Below are 15298 nucleotides of genomic sequence, written 5' to 3' on the forward strand. Positions count from 1 at the left end.
GCTGCTGTCATTAAAGCGATAGACGGACATACCAAATGCTAAGGCATTTTAAATTTATTTTAATTAGGGGGAAAAAAAACAATTAAACTTTTCAATAAGATTGATTTGTAAAATAATAAAATTGTATTGCATTTAGTAACTGCATAACTGCATTCATTTAGTAAAATGACTAATATATGCCTATCTAATATAGCATGTAGTTTTTAAAGAGCATGTTTCCATCTTCCAGGAGGCCAGCTGTGCGTATGTAATCATTCTGATGGCAGTATACTGGTGTACTGAGGCTCTTCCTTTAGCTGTCACATCACTGCTACCTGCTGTTCTCTTTCCCATGCTTGGTCTCATGCAGTCCAAAATGGTAAGTTGTTCCGGTTAAAGGTATGAATGAAGAGAAGAATAGCCCAAAAGCACACATCAAAAGCTAAAGCTTTTATGTCGTTCTCTAGGTGTGTATGCAGTACCTGAAGGACACTAACATGCTGTTTGTGGGTGGACTGATGGTCGCTGTGGCAGTTGAACACTGGAACCTGCACAAACGTATCGCCCTGAGAGTGCTGCTCATTGTTGGCGTGCGCCCAGCGCTGTAGGTTAAACCCTGTACCGGGCACAATCGTTGGTAGATTGTTAAATCCAATCTTTATTCATGAGGATTTCACGCTTGTATTCGCATTCTGACTGCTTCCTCTGTATTAATACAGCCTGATGCTGGGTTTCATGGGGGTGACAGCTTTCCTCTCCATGTGGATCAGTAACACGGCTACCACGGCCATGATGGTCCCTATAGTGCAGGCTGTGCTGGAACAGCTGAACAAACAGGAGACAGAGCCTTCACAGATGACCTGCGGTGAGGAGCGGCCCCAGGCCCCTGAGGCGGAGTACAAACAGACGGCAAAAGACAGAGACAAAGAAGGTCAGGCGGAGAATAAGATGTAGTGCATACACTACAGTTCAAAAGTTTGGGTTAATGACTTTTGAAAGAAATTAGTACTTTTGATAACACTTCAGTTTGGGGTTATATGTATGACCATGTTCTACATCCTTAATCCTACCCAACAGCGAAACAACATCTACCTTACTAACTATTAATATAGTAATTAGGAGTTTGTTGAGGCAAAAGTCGTAGTTAATAGTAAGTTAATAGTGAGAGCTGGACTCTAAACTAAAGTGTGACCGTACTTTTATTCAGCAAGAATCCATTAAACTGATCAGAAGTGACAGGAAAGTCATTTATAGCTTAATGTTTCAAAAGTTTTCTATTTCAGATAAATGAGTTTAATACATCAAAGAATCCTGGAAAAACAAAATTCCACTAAAATCAACTGTTTTCAACATTGATAATAATAATAAAAAAGTTTCTTGAGCACCAAATAGCCTAAGCATATTAGAAAAAACAGTTATTTTAAATTCTAATAACATTCCACAATATAACTTTTGCTGCATTTCTGATTAAATAAATGCACACTTCTTGAACATGAGGGACTACTTTTAAAACATTACAAAGTCTTACCAATCCCAAACTTTAGAATTCAAGACCGAACTATCTCAGCTATTTTTGAACGAACTATCGCTTTTAAGTATATTCCCTATTTCTTAGTGGTGCTGCGCATGTTGGATGTCTCAGCAGAGGCCAAGCAAAAGGAGTCAGCAGAAAAGCGGCTCATGGCTAAAGGCATGACTCTGTGTGTGTGCTATGCTGCCAGCATTGGGGGAACGGCCACACTCACAGGCACTGGACCTAACCTAGTATTTAAGGGTCAGATGAACCAGTGAGTATTAAAAAACAAACACTTTACTACAACCATTCGTGTTTCAAGTAACTGAACCCTTTGCTTTATTTTCATCCAGATTATTTCCTGAGAATGGTGATGTTATCAATTTCGCTTCATGGTTTGGGTTTGCGTTCCCCAACATGATCATCATGCTGACGATAGCATGGCTCTATCTTCAGTTCGTTTTCATGGGATTCAAGTATGATATATAATCACTTTGGTAGATTTCACCTTTGCTTTTAACATTCCTTTCATGAAGCTCTTTGTTCATGTCTCCAGCATTAGGAAGACATGGGGATGTGGGGTGGTAAAGTCCGAAAAGGATATAGCCGCCTATAATGTGATACGGGAGCAGCATCTTCTGCTGGGACCAATGTGTTTTGGTGAACTCAGCGTTCTGGCTCTCTTCAGTTTGCTTGTGGCGCTGTGGTTTAGTCGAGATCCGGGATTTGTGGCAGGCTGGGCAACACACACCTTCAACATTGAAGCAGAGTATGATTTAGTCTTGAATCATTGAATTTATTGCAAATTTGCAATTAATTGAAGTCACTAACCATGTTTGATATCCATCTAAATGTAAATGATTTAAGCCATTTTTTCATAGACTAAACTCAAAATAGAAAATAAAAAATATTTATTTTTGTCATATTGTATTAAAAATATATTTAGGACATTTTGGAATAATAATATAACTTTTTGATGTTTAAAATTCCATACATTCAGATATGTGACAGATGCTACAGTTGCAGTCTTCATTGCCATGTTGCTCTTTATTCTTCCATCAAAACCACCTCGGCTTTGCTTCTGGTCATCAACTGGCTCTGAAACAGGTAAGACATATTTTACACAACAAAAAGGTCTACACTGAAAACACTGGAGCCTTTTAGAGTTATATGTCAGATGGCTGAGAGTTTGGATACTGTTTGCTATGACCCTCTATATATTCATTCACAGAGCCTCAGCTTTCTTCTGAACCCAGTACAGCCCTGCTGTCCTGGAAAGTAGCTCAAAAGAAGTTACCCTGGAACATAGTTTTGCTTCTAGGTGGAGGATTTGCCCTGGCCAAAGGTAGTGAGGTGAGAGTTTTATGCACTCAATGAAAACGTTATTTGACAATTAGTGATTTTCTCCAAACCGCTGTCAAGATAAATGGCGGCTGTCATAAAACTGGTCTCTAAACATTTGCAAACATTTTTTTTGATAAGAGATTTATTGAAACATACAATAATTAAGACATAAATAACAGAATAAATAAAAACATAATGTGTTTATAGCATATAGAGCATATATTTAACAATGTATTTAGAATTGTGGCAATATGCTCTATAAACATCAGCCAAATTTTGTAGACAAAAAGGGTTGGTTGTCTATATAGCACAGCAATGCATGAAGTATGGCTCACATATAGAGGCTCGCAGCCAATTCGCTTGACCAACTTGATCCCTGCAATGCGAAATCTATGTAGGGAAATGTTTTGCCCCACACAAATTCTTATTAAAATTACTAGATGATTTCGAACACAAATTTCACCAAGCAACGGTAAATATGACCTTTAGGTCTCATATTGATATCGTGCATCACATGTCCAAAACCTCAGAATTTACTCTGATTAGCTTGATCACATAATGATGGATAAATGTAATCATCATTATGATTATAAAAGTGAACAAGTTCCATATTTTTGACCTGCATTTGACTTCATATATCTCTTTTATCTCAGGAGTCAGGTCTATCCAGATGGATTGGAAACCAGTTGACTCCCCTACACAGTATCCCTCCCTGGGCCATTGTTATCATCCTGTGCCTCGTGATTGCCGTTTTCACTGAATGCACCAGCAATGTGGCCACAGCAACCCTTTTCCTCCCTGTTCTTGCTACTATGGTAAGAACTGAATGTAAACCCAGGAGCAAAACTGAAAGCCTTAGGAAGGTTTTCTCATTCTTATCAGGGAATAGGTGCTGGAAAAGCCTTCAATGCAAGTAGAACATGAGAAAATGAAATACATACTGTATTGTGTGTGTGTGTGTGTGTGTGTGTGTGTGTGTGTGTGTGTGTGTGTGTGTGTGTGTGTGTGTGTGTGTGTGTGTGTGTGTGTGTGTGTGTGTGTGTGTGTGTGTGTGTGTGTGTGTGTGTGTGTGTGTGTGTGTGTGTGTGTGTGTGTGTGTGTGTGTCTGTGTGTGCATATATGTATAAGTGCCCAAAAGGCACTTGAAATTCTTGAAATAGTATCCAACATCAAGTTGTATTGCTCACCAGCTGTGCAATGTTTCAATGAAATGGCGGCCTCTGTGCAGACATGACTCACAGTTTGTTCTAATCTCTAAGAATTACAGCCCAATTACAGACACTTAGAGACAGCTTAGAAAACACGCACTTAGATCAGAGACACATGAGTCAGCACTATCCACAATTAAATCTTGTTTTCTGCTTTATAATCATGTCAGACATTTCTAATTGTTTCACAGTCTCAATCTGTTGGAATCAACCCTCTGTACGTCATGGTGCCATGCACACTTAGCGCATCCTTCGCGTTCATGTTACCTGTGGCAACTCCTCCAAATGCTATAGTCTTTTCCTACGGATACCTCAAGGTTTCAGACATGGTGAGTTTCAAAATTGGTTTTATTCTAGAAAAAAAAATCACTTTCCCTGGTTTGCTCTGCCCAAATGACAATTTCAGCTCATTTTCATATTCAAAATGTCTTTAAAAGCTCATCATAACACAAAGGAACTGGTTTACAAGACCAGTTACAAGACGTGATGGTAACTGGTTTACAAGACGTGTATGTTAAAACAGAGAATTGTTCAAACAAATGTGGCCCTATATATAGACAAACCATAAGTTGTTTGACCACTTCTAAAAGATGTTCCTTCCCAGCTGCTCCAGTGACCAATAAACTCACTCAGTGACATTTAACTTTTTGTTTTTCTCAGGCAAAAACTGGCATGATGATGAATGTCATAGGGATTTTCTGCATCACCTTAGCCATCAACACCTGGGGAAAGGCCATGTTCAACCTAGATTCTTTCCCTGCATGGGCCAACCAAACAGTAATATGATGGACAGTACGAGGCCAAATGCAAACCAACAAGCTGCTCGTTTTCTTCCCATTATTCTCATAAACTTCATGGATCCAAGCTGTAGCACAGAGAAACTGAAACCTGCCATGTCTTGCAGAACTATTTTGCACATTGATAACCTCTTTCACTTAAGGGTCTGACTAAATAAGCAGCCACATATGTTATGTTCAAATATTTGGGGTCAGTAAGTTTTTTTGAAAGAAGTCTCTTATGCTCACCAAGAGTGCATTTATAAGATCAAAAATACAATAAGAACAAAAATATTGAGAAATATTATTATAAATTAAAATAACTGTTTTCTATTTTAAAGTATTTAAAATGTTTGTTTTTTTTTTAGATGGGAAAGCTGAAATTTTAGCAGGCAATACTGCAGTATTTGTGTCCTTATTGAATAAAAGCATTATTTAAAAATGAAAAACTGACTCTTACTGACCCCAAACTTTGAACAGTATGCAGTATCATCACATAAGTTCATCTAACAAATGATATGTTGACTCAAAATAAGAAAGCATAGAACAAACAAGGAATGGAACCAATTTAAGCAGCAGGTTAGAAACATTATTTTCAAGCATATCTTTCACATATTGTTTACAAGGCATGCTAATCTGTCAGAACCACAACTAGTTGAGCAATCCTTTCGTCAACTAAATAATAAGGCAGCATTGTTGACATTAACTTAAATTATAATTACCCATTTGAATTGCTCATGACTGAGATATGAAAGCCTCATCCACGACCACAACTGCCTTAAATCTCGGGCAACTCCTACATTAAATAAAACAAATACCTCATAGTTCATAACAGGTGTACTGAAACATTTGAACATTTATAAATTTTGGCAATCAGATTATTAAAATCTATCTATGTTGTTGTGTTTTAACAGAGTTTACAGTATGTAAAAATGCTAATTGAATACTGTGTGTACATCTACGTTTCAAGTTTTTAATAATTCCACTAAATCCACCAATCAGTGATTACTGTACCTATAGCATCAAAATGACTTGAATATTTGAAGTACTGCAGAATTGTAAAACATATGACCTTAGTGTGAATGAAAGACGGTCTTCCAGAGTTTAATGCACCTATACTGTATATTCCAGTGTGATGTGTGAGTTCATTGATACACTGTATCTCATTTTGTTTGAATGAATACTACAATGCTTTCTGAATATTTCTTTTGGAATTTTGGAGCAATTATTAGAATAAATCTGTTTATGAAAATAAAGTAAATGTTTATGACTGTTTATGACTGTAAATGGAATATGCCCTCAAACTGCTGTTCTGTTATGTTAAAGAGATAAAACTAAATAAAACCTTTCCCTACAACAATATGCTTGATCCTAAATTACACATTCTACTCAGTGTCTATGGTGGTTATGTTATACACTCACCTAAAGGATTATTAGGAACACATGTTCAATTTCTCATTTATGCAATTATCTAATCAACCAATCAAATGGCAGTTGCTTCAATGCATTTAGGGGTGTGGTCCTGGTCAAGACAATCTCCTGAACTCCAAACTGAATGTCAGAATGGGAAAGAAAGGTGATTTAAGCAATTTTGAGCGTGGCATGGTTGTTGGTGCCAGACGGGCTGGTCTGAGTATTTCACAATTTGCTCAGTTACTGGGATTTTCACGCACAACCATTTCTAGGGTTTACAAAGAATGGTGTGAAAAGGCAAAAAACATCCAGTATGCGGCAGTCCTGTGGGCGAAAATGCCTTGTTGATGCTAGAGGTCAGAGGAGAATGGGCCGACTGATTCAAGCTGATAGAAGAGCAACTTTGACTGAAATAACCACTCGTTACAACCGAGGTATGCAGCAAAGCATTTGTGAAGCCACAACACGCACAACCTTGAGGCGGATGGGATACAACAGCAGAAGACCCCACCGGGTACCATTCATCTCCACTACAAATAGGAAAAAGAGGCTACAATTTGCACGAGCTCACCAAAATTGGACAGTTGAAGACTGGAAAAATGTTGCCTGGTCTGATGAGTCTTGATTTCTGTTGAGACATTCAGATGGTAGAGTCAGATTTTGGCGTAAACAGAATGAGAACATGCCTTGTTACCACTGTGCAGCCTGGTGGTGGTGGTGTAATGGTGTGGGGGATGTTTTCTTGGCACACTTTAGGCCCCTTAGTGCCAATTGGGCATCGTTTAAATGCCACGGCCTACCTGAGCATTGTTTCTGACCATGTCCATCCCTTTATGACCACCATGTACCCTTCCTCTGATGGCTACTTCCAGCAGGATAATGCACCATGTCACAAAGCTCGAATCATTTCAAATTGGTTTCTTGAACATGACAATGAGTTAAAATGGCCCCCACAGTCACCAGATCTCACCCCAATAGAGCATCTTTGGGATGTGGTGGAACGGGAGCTTCGTGCCCTGGATGTGCATCCCACAAATCTCCATCAACTGCAAGATGCTATCCTATCAATATGGGCCAACATTTCTAAAGAATGCTTTCAGCACCTTGTTGAATCAATGCCACGTAGAATTAAGGCAGTTCTGAAGGTGAAAGGCGGTCAAACACAGTATTAGTATCGTGTTCCTAATAATCCTTTAGGTGAGTGTATATGCTTCTGGTAACATGCCCAATGTTAAAGGGCACCTATTATGCCCCTTTTTACTAAATGTAATATTGATCTTGGGTGTCCCCAGAATGTATTTGTGAAGTTTTAGCACAAAATACCCCACAGTTAATTTATTATAACCATTTGAAAATGTCATTTTTGGGGCCTGTTTTAAAAAGAGCTGTTTTGGTGTGTACCACCTTAAATGTAAATGAGCTGCATATCCCCGCCCTGCTGGACCCAGATGATGAAGAGACTCCGGCAGAAGAAACACGAAATGAGAATGGAGCAAGACGTCTCGGAATGGTTATTTGATACATTTATGTACTTACAAAGTTTTAATCGCGTCCCCTTTGCAATTATGGATGTGCAACACACACACACACACACACACACACAAATTGTGATAACGTTCGCGCAATTTTTTTAAACTACATACACACAAATACTGTGATAACCTTTGCTAAGTACAAACGAATTATTTTTTTATTTTTTTAGTACAAACGAAATTATATTTATGCGAGGGGTGCTGTTGCGTCATGTTGACATTACTTGTCGTACAGGTGCTTATGTGGCAAATGTGAGAAGATGGCTATACAGAACCAGAAAACACATGCTGCAGGGAGATAGACATTTATATAACGTTACTGTCTATATGGAGATAGAGCATGTATTAATTTATTTACATTTGTAATTGCTGCAAAAAATAATACTTGACATAAAACTGTCTGACGTTGTTTGTTGAGACATCCTATGACGACGACAATAAATAGCTTTAGACGCAGATTTGTTGTTGAACTGGCTGACATCTATTGAAATGACTATTTGCTCAAAAATCATAAAATACACTTACTTCTTCTGGAGGTGACGTTGTATCGCGAACAGTAGGCAACGATCCACACTTGAGGATTAACTTTGACCCTCGTTCACTAAACAGTCAGTCAGAAAATGATTTGCGCAAACATAAACCTATTTAGGAAGTTTAAGTGGCGCCTTTTCTTCATAAATAAAATCCATCCGCTGTGTTTTCAGTGGCTCTGATGTCAGTGAAGACTACTATGTCCATTCTTACATCCCACAACAGAACACCTCTTAGGAGACATTGCCGGCTGTCGTTGAAACAATGGCGATGGTGTACAGATCACCGAGGGCGGGGTAACCACAGTGTCAATCAAACACGTCGGTGGGGCTTAGCGCAATTCTACGTCACAGTGAGGGAAATCTAGAACAGGGTGTTCTGAGACAGTGCTTATGATTTATTGAGATTGTAAAAAAAACACTGGGTGGATTTTTATCATTCTAGGGCGGTTTTGCTCACACACTGCCAACACACATTTATGTTCAAACACCATGTAAAAGTGAATTTTGCATAATAGGTGCCCTTTAAGTTTAGAGTTGATATATTCTGTTAGCCTATATTCTAATAGCATAAGCATAAAAATAAAATAAAAAATGACACCAGCTGCTGTTTAAAATAACTATAATTATGCAACTTAAACTTTGCACACCAAGTACACTAAAAGGAAGACTTTCATTAAGTTCAAAGTGATCCCGCCAGTACAAATTAAATGTGAAGCAGGGACTATTTGGGGAAAAGGCATGGCACAGAAACAATGACAGCAATGACAGTGTTCTATAAACATTGAGCCCTATAAAATTGCTCAGCTGACTCTCTCATGCAAGCACAACCAGATTTGGTTCACTTCAAAATAAAGAACCAGTCTGTAATATAGAAAGAAAGCTAACAGATTTTCTGCACAAAAAAAATGCAGTTTTCTATATGATGGATCAGAAAAAAAAAAAAAAAAAAAAAAAAAAAAACTCTGAGACTGACAATTCAATATATTTTTTTCTACTTAGGTTTCCTAACAGAACATTAGCATATGGGTCCCAGTTGGTTACTTTAAACAATGAATGAATTAATAAATCAATAAGTAATTCTAAGAACTTTTTCGGTAGGTTTAACCAAAAACATACCTTGTTACACTGAGTTTTTACTGACAGCCTAAAGAGAACGTTTACAGAACATTCTCTAATAGTTATTTTTACATTCACAGAACTAAAAATTGTTAGCTGGGCTCAGAGCCTTTCTTTGAGAAGAAAGTGTGGGAAAGTTCTGGTTTCAAGCAGGAACATGAAGTATGCTTACAATTAATGTCAACAGAAAGCAGGGGGTTCCACACAAAAAGACTGTGACTTTAAAAGTCAATGTTTGGTTGTGACTGTGACTCAATCACAATCTCTAAGGTCAAGTTAAATCCTAAGGGTAGACAGTGCTGCACCACTGCAAATCCACCTGATGATTTCACAAACCTTCCAAGGTTAGAAGCACTGGATTAATGATAGCTCATGGTCTTGTGGAGACAAAAGACTAGACTTCACAACCATGTGTTTATAGTCTCCATGCAGCCAGCAGCCACACTGCAACACCACAGTGCATAATAATCCTCAATTGCTGAGGTATGACCAGGTTGAAACCTCATGATAATTTCTTGCAATTGTTGCAATTTTGGTCAGGTTTAGATCACATGCACGCGGCCGAATGGGCAGCAGAACGAAAAAAGTGTGCCAAACAAAGAAATCCTTTTTAAAAATAGCAGTCACATATAACACACAAAAATCTTTGGCATAAAACAAAGCGATGAAATTGAATTACAGAAAGTGATTCTCAAAAAAGGTTTGCCTTTCACCACAGAATGCATTTTTTTCTATTTAAGAAATTAAATTGTTATAGGGCTAACAAGTAAGCAGCTAACAAGCGGTTGGGTGTTCTGTGACACTGTGATCACTATGATCCTAGATCTTTGAGGGAAGGAACAGATTTAATTACAGTGCCCTTTTCTGCTTTTCGGCATCTCCAACACCCACTCATTATCCATCTGAACCAAAAGCGCATATGCCTCAGCCTCCAATTTGGCTGTATATACATATAAGAGCCCCCAAAAAACAGTAAGCAGAAGTTCATTTTTGCTTGGATGTTATTCTTGTCTAAGACTTTTTGTTGAACTAAGTGAATACGGTTAACTCTTTACTTTCTGGTAAGTAATGTGTTGGATAAAAGGCTAATTCATTTTCTAGTACCCTGTATTAGTGACACAAAGAAATATGCTACTTTGGGAGAGAGCGGGGAGAGTTTTCTCTAGCAAAGGTTTTGTAGGTTAAAAATCCTCTTCAATTAAAACATTAAAATATTATATTATTAGATAAATTATTAATCATTAGACTGTCTCTGTGCTTTCTTCTCGTAGGCTATATTCATTGTAATAAAAAGTGTAGGCTATCCAAGACTCAATCTATTATAATTTTAAGACAAATAGCTCCACCAAATGGCGACACAAGTAGTAGTGCACACAGAAAATCTGTTTCACTAAACATAGCATAGCAACCAATTAGAAACATCAAATGTCAGTTTTGCCATTGTGAGGATAGCGTTCAAAAATGTCATGGGTTTTTCAGTACTTATACTAGTTATGAAAGGTACAGCAAGCAGTTGCTTTGTGGTCTCTCCCAAAATAGAGCAGTCTCCGTTTACTCCAATAGTATGCAGCTGCACACCCGCAGCACCAGCAGTTTCAGAACCATAGTTTCAAAACCGCAGTCACAGAACTGGAAGGGAGGGGAGGGGCGGGGCTTAAACAGTCATAGTTGCGCTACCCATATCATTATGTATATTGGCGGATTAAGACTCTTATTACTAATATCAAATATTACATATTACATACTATACTAATATTACATGGCTTCAGGGGCGTAGCAAGCTTTTTAAAAGTGGGGGGGATGGATGTGGTTTGTTTATTAACAATAAAAACGATGAATACAATGACAGAAGGGTACAAAAGGTATAGCATACAAGATATAAAAAGCTATTTTAGAAATAAGATTAAAGAAGTTTCTTATAAACTTATTCACAGATTTTATCCAGCAAGTCATTACTTACAAAATTTTTAAAAAAGGAATAAATGTAAATTGTACTTTTTGTAATGAATATGAGGAGACTGCCTTGCACTTATTTTGGCACTGTGCACTCAGTTACACTATGGGGTAAGGTCCAAAGGTTTATTAGGGAGAATATTCAGTGTTTAAAACATTTTTCACTCTTATGGGAAGATGTACTTTTTGGCTTAACTGACTATCCTGACCAAAAAGAACAGTACTTTTACTTAATTAATTTACTTATTCTGTTGACCAAATTTCACATTCATAAGTGTAAATTTAGCAATAAAAAAAAAAAACAATTTTATGGTTTTGTTAACTGAAATATGTATTTATATTGACAGTATCAGAGACTCAGAATAAGAAAGCAGTAAGAACTTTAAAAATTTGTAAATTTTGCAATTTATTTATTTGATTTTATGCGTGTATAATACTTTCCTCCCCCTGGCAATTGTTTTGTTTGTTGTAATTTGTATTTCCATCTTTTTCTGTTTCTTTTTTTACTTTTTTGTTTCTTGATAACATTTTGTATGGTATAGTTCTTCGAAAAAAAAAAAAAAGATATAAAAAGCTTCCCATTTAAATTAGTGATTCTAGAAAAGTATAAAAACACACTCGGAACACGGAAAATAATAAAATAAGTGAAAATACGCAACAGTAGACTTGCTAAAGAATCAGAATCAGAAATACTTTAATAATCAGAGGGGGAAACTATTTTTGTTACAGCAAACTCCAGATATACAATATATAATATATATATATATATATATTAAGAACAATATAAATATATATATATATATATATATATATATATATATATATATATATATTAAGAACAATATATATATATATATATATATATATATATATATATATATATATATATATATATATATATATATATATATGCAAAGAACAACAACCAAACTGACCAATGAACATATGACCAACTACCTCTCATTTAAAAGAACCAAAAGTGCTCTTTCTGCCCTCCTTACAGGAGACAAACTGTTCAGCAATCTTTTTTCTGTTTACCCTGTCCAGCTTGTCTTTATGTACATGGCACACAGCAACACTGTTGAGGCGGGTTTGGGTCATGGTGCTGCGTAGCCATGTTTTCAGCCTCCGGAGGCTGCTGAAACTCCTTTCTGACTCTGCTGATGACACAGGCACAACTAGGAGGAGTCGGGCAACTGTTTCGACTTGGTCAAAGAGACCACGGACCTCTGGGGTCATCCGTTGAAGAACAGCAACAATTTCAGTACTAGACTGGAAGCTGTACTTCATTCTGAACAACGCAAGCTGAACTTTGAGGATGTCTGGGTTGATTTCTGGGTACTGTTGGACAACATCATGTATCTTTCCAGTTAAGAGAATTTGTTCCAGGTGCCTTAACATTTGCATTCCCTCCTGCTCAAATCTTTCTCTAAACTGCATGTCAGCAACATCCAGAACTTTGTAGAATTCAGTCCTGTAGTAGTCAGAAGGGGACACATGTACATGTGCAGGAGCACTACCTGTGAAGCGCTGAGGTGGGATACGGACACGAGGAGAGGCAATTGGAGTGAGATGGAGTGTCTCACACATCCTTGTTGCTTTTGTGTAAAGAGCCTGAAAACTCTCTGTGTTTCTCTTTTTGCTGAAACTTTCCTTAACACAGGCAACAGCTGAAAGCATACCATCTAGGGTCTGTGTTCTTCTCTGGAGGGACATATTCAAAACCTCCAACTCCCCTGTGATCTCCAAAGCACACACAAGACCAAGGACAACATTTCCCTGCTGAAATGTCTCATACAGCCCCTGTGCCTTACTAGCCGCATCAGACTCACTCATTGCCATCTCAGCCAAAGCCTTGTTTATGCACTCGTACTGGTTTAGCACACTTCGGATGGCACTAGTGCGGACCGTCCACCTTGTTGGACACAGAGGTCTTATAGTGTGACATGGACCCTCACCCTCCTCAGACCTTGCAATTCCCTTAAATATGCCCTTCAGTTTCCCTGACTGCCCAAACAACACTCCCAACTCATTGACCCAATCCAGAGAATTCCGTATAAATATTGAGGCAGTACAGGACCTCTGTGTAATTAGGTTAACACAGTGGGCAGCACAATGAACATAGGGAGCCAGAGGTTGTGTTTTTCTTACAATGGCCTGTGCTCCATTGTATTTGCCAGCCATATTTGCGGCCCCATCGTATGCTTGGCCACGCAACCCAGTGATAGGCAAGTTTAGGCGCTGCAAAACATCCATGACTACTTTTGCTAGATTTTCTCCTGTTGTCAAAGAAACCTCATAAAGACCAATAAATTCTTCACGAGGGACTAAATCCTTGTCAACATATCTCAAACACACTGCCTCTTGCTCTTTTCCAGACACGTCTCGTGTCCCATCCATCATCACAGAGAACTGAAGGTGTGGAAGTGATCTGATGTTTTCAACTACTTCGCGTATGATCACGCTGCTGAACAAAGTTAGAATTTCATTTTGAACCATAGCTGAAGTATATACATCCTTTCTACCACCTGTCAACCACTTGGTTAGAGAGGGGTCATCCTCTGATTTGTACTTCAGAACCTGTTCAAAATTTCCCTCACCACATTCATGGCCCCTAAAAGGTAAGCCCTGCCTAGCCAACATCTGCACAGCACCAATGATTTTGAGAAGACATCCCCTTGCTTCCTCTTGCTGTTTCACACTCGCACTAGATAGCTGAACCTGTACTGATTGATCTTCATAGATGTGCGTTGTCATGGCTGTCTTATGACTATCAGATCTCTCATGCACAGTAAATCGCTCAAGGGCTTTTTTCCAATTTTTAAACCCAGATGAAATGAATGCTGAATCAGCATTCTTGGCAAGAGGTGATGTCTCAGAGTTAAAGGCTTTGGAGCAGTAAAAGCACAATACACCCTCAACACCAGGACTGACATGGAGCCATGGAAATTTCTGGTACCACTGAGTTTGAAAACTCAGAGTATATTTGGGCAAGGACTGTTTTGCAATTAATTTTGGATCTGGTTGATTGGGCTTACTGAACTGATGGCGAGTAACAGCCACGTCTGAGTTCTCTGCTCCTCTCTCAACCATTTCATCTTCATCCTTATCCTCTCTGACCTCTCCCTCACTCTGTTCTTCTGGCCTGCCTGCTTCGGACCTGCCTGCTTCGGACCTGCCTTCGTGCCTGCCTGCTTCGGGCCTGCCTGCTTCGTGCCTGCCTGCTTCGGACCTGCCTGCTTCGGACCTGCCTGCTTCGGACCTGCCTGCTTCGGACCTGCCTGCTTCGGACCTGCCTGCTTCGGACCTGCCTGCTTCGGACCTGCCTGCTTCGGACCTGCCTTCGTGCCTGCCTGCTTCGGGCCTGCCTGCTTCGGACCTGCCTGCTTCGGACCTGCCTGCTTCGGACCTGCCTGCTTCGGACCTGCCTGCTTCGGACCTGCCTTCGTGCCTGCCTGCTTCGTGCCTGCCTGCTTCGGACCTGCCTGCTTCGTGCCTGCCTGCTTCGGACCTGCCTGCTTCGTGCCTGCCTGCTTCGTGCCTGCCTGCTTCGTGCCTGCCTGCTTCGGACCTGCCTGCTTCGTGCCTGCCTGCTTCGTGCCTGCCTGCTTCGTGCCTGCCTGCTTCGGACCTGCCTGCTTCGGGCCTGCCTGCTTCGTGCCTGCCTGCTTCGGGTCTGCTTTTTCCTCCCTCTTCATCTCTGTCTTCCTCACTCCTGGCCACATCCTCACATACACCCTAATCAAAACGTTTGAAATGAAATTGTGAATTTGATATAAACACACCAGACACACGCATGCACCTGGGATGGAAATAAGCACCAAACATTACACAAACACACGCATGGCCTCTCTTCCTTCATATAACTCTTTCAGAAACTGTAATATTCATTTCATTGCTCACCTGTGAACCTTCCTGTGCTCTATCTGAA

The 15298-nt window shown here is 39.2% G+C and overlaps 2 protein-coding genes across 2 annotated transcripts; one reads left to right on the forward strand and one right to left on the reverse strand.

The window, feature by feature from the left end:
- Positions 1-244: 244 nt before the first annotated feature.
- Positions 245-4830, forward strand: slc13a5b (solute carrier family 13 member 5b; the record flags this gene model as incomplete). The annotated part of the gene is made up of 11 exons (XM_081371385.1): positions 245-358; positions 447-583; positions 699-910; positions 1595-1766; positions 1846-1968; positions 2049-2261; positions 2493-2599; positions 2724-2845; positions 3490-3651; positions 4236-4373; positions 4705-4830. The coding sequence occupies exons 1-11, from the start codon at positions 260-262 to the stop codon at positions 4828-4830; spliced, it is 1611 nt and encodes a 536-aa protein (XP_081227511.1). The 5' UTR covers positions 245-259.
- A 7497-nt stretch (positions 4831-12327) lies between these two features.
- On the reverse strand, positions 12328-14738 carry LOC308693216 (zinc finger MYM-type protein 1-like; the record flags this gene model as incomplete). The annotated part of the gene is made up of 2 exons (XM_081370008.1): positions 14645-14738; positions 12328-14569 (listed from the first exon to the last, which is right to left on the reverse strand). Exon 2 carries the CDS (start codon positions 14458-14460, stop codon positions 12328-12330), a length of 2133 nt encoding a protein of 710 aa, XP_081226134.1. The 5' UTR covers positions 14461-14569; positions 14645-14738.
- Between the last annotated feature and the right edge of the window lie 560 nt (positions 14739-15298).

Source organism: Scardinius erythrophthalmus, assembly GCF_964197995.2.
Source record: "Scardinius erythrophthalmus genome assembly, chromosome: 7".
Classification (NCBI taxonomy): Eukaryota; Metazoa; Chordata; class Actinopteri; order Cypriniformes; family Leuciscidae; genus Scardinius; species Scardinius erythrophthalmus.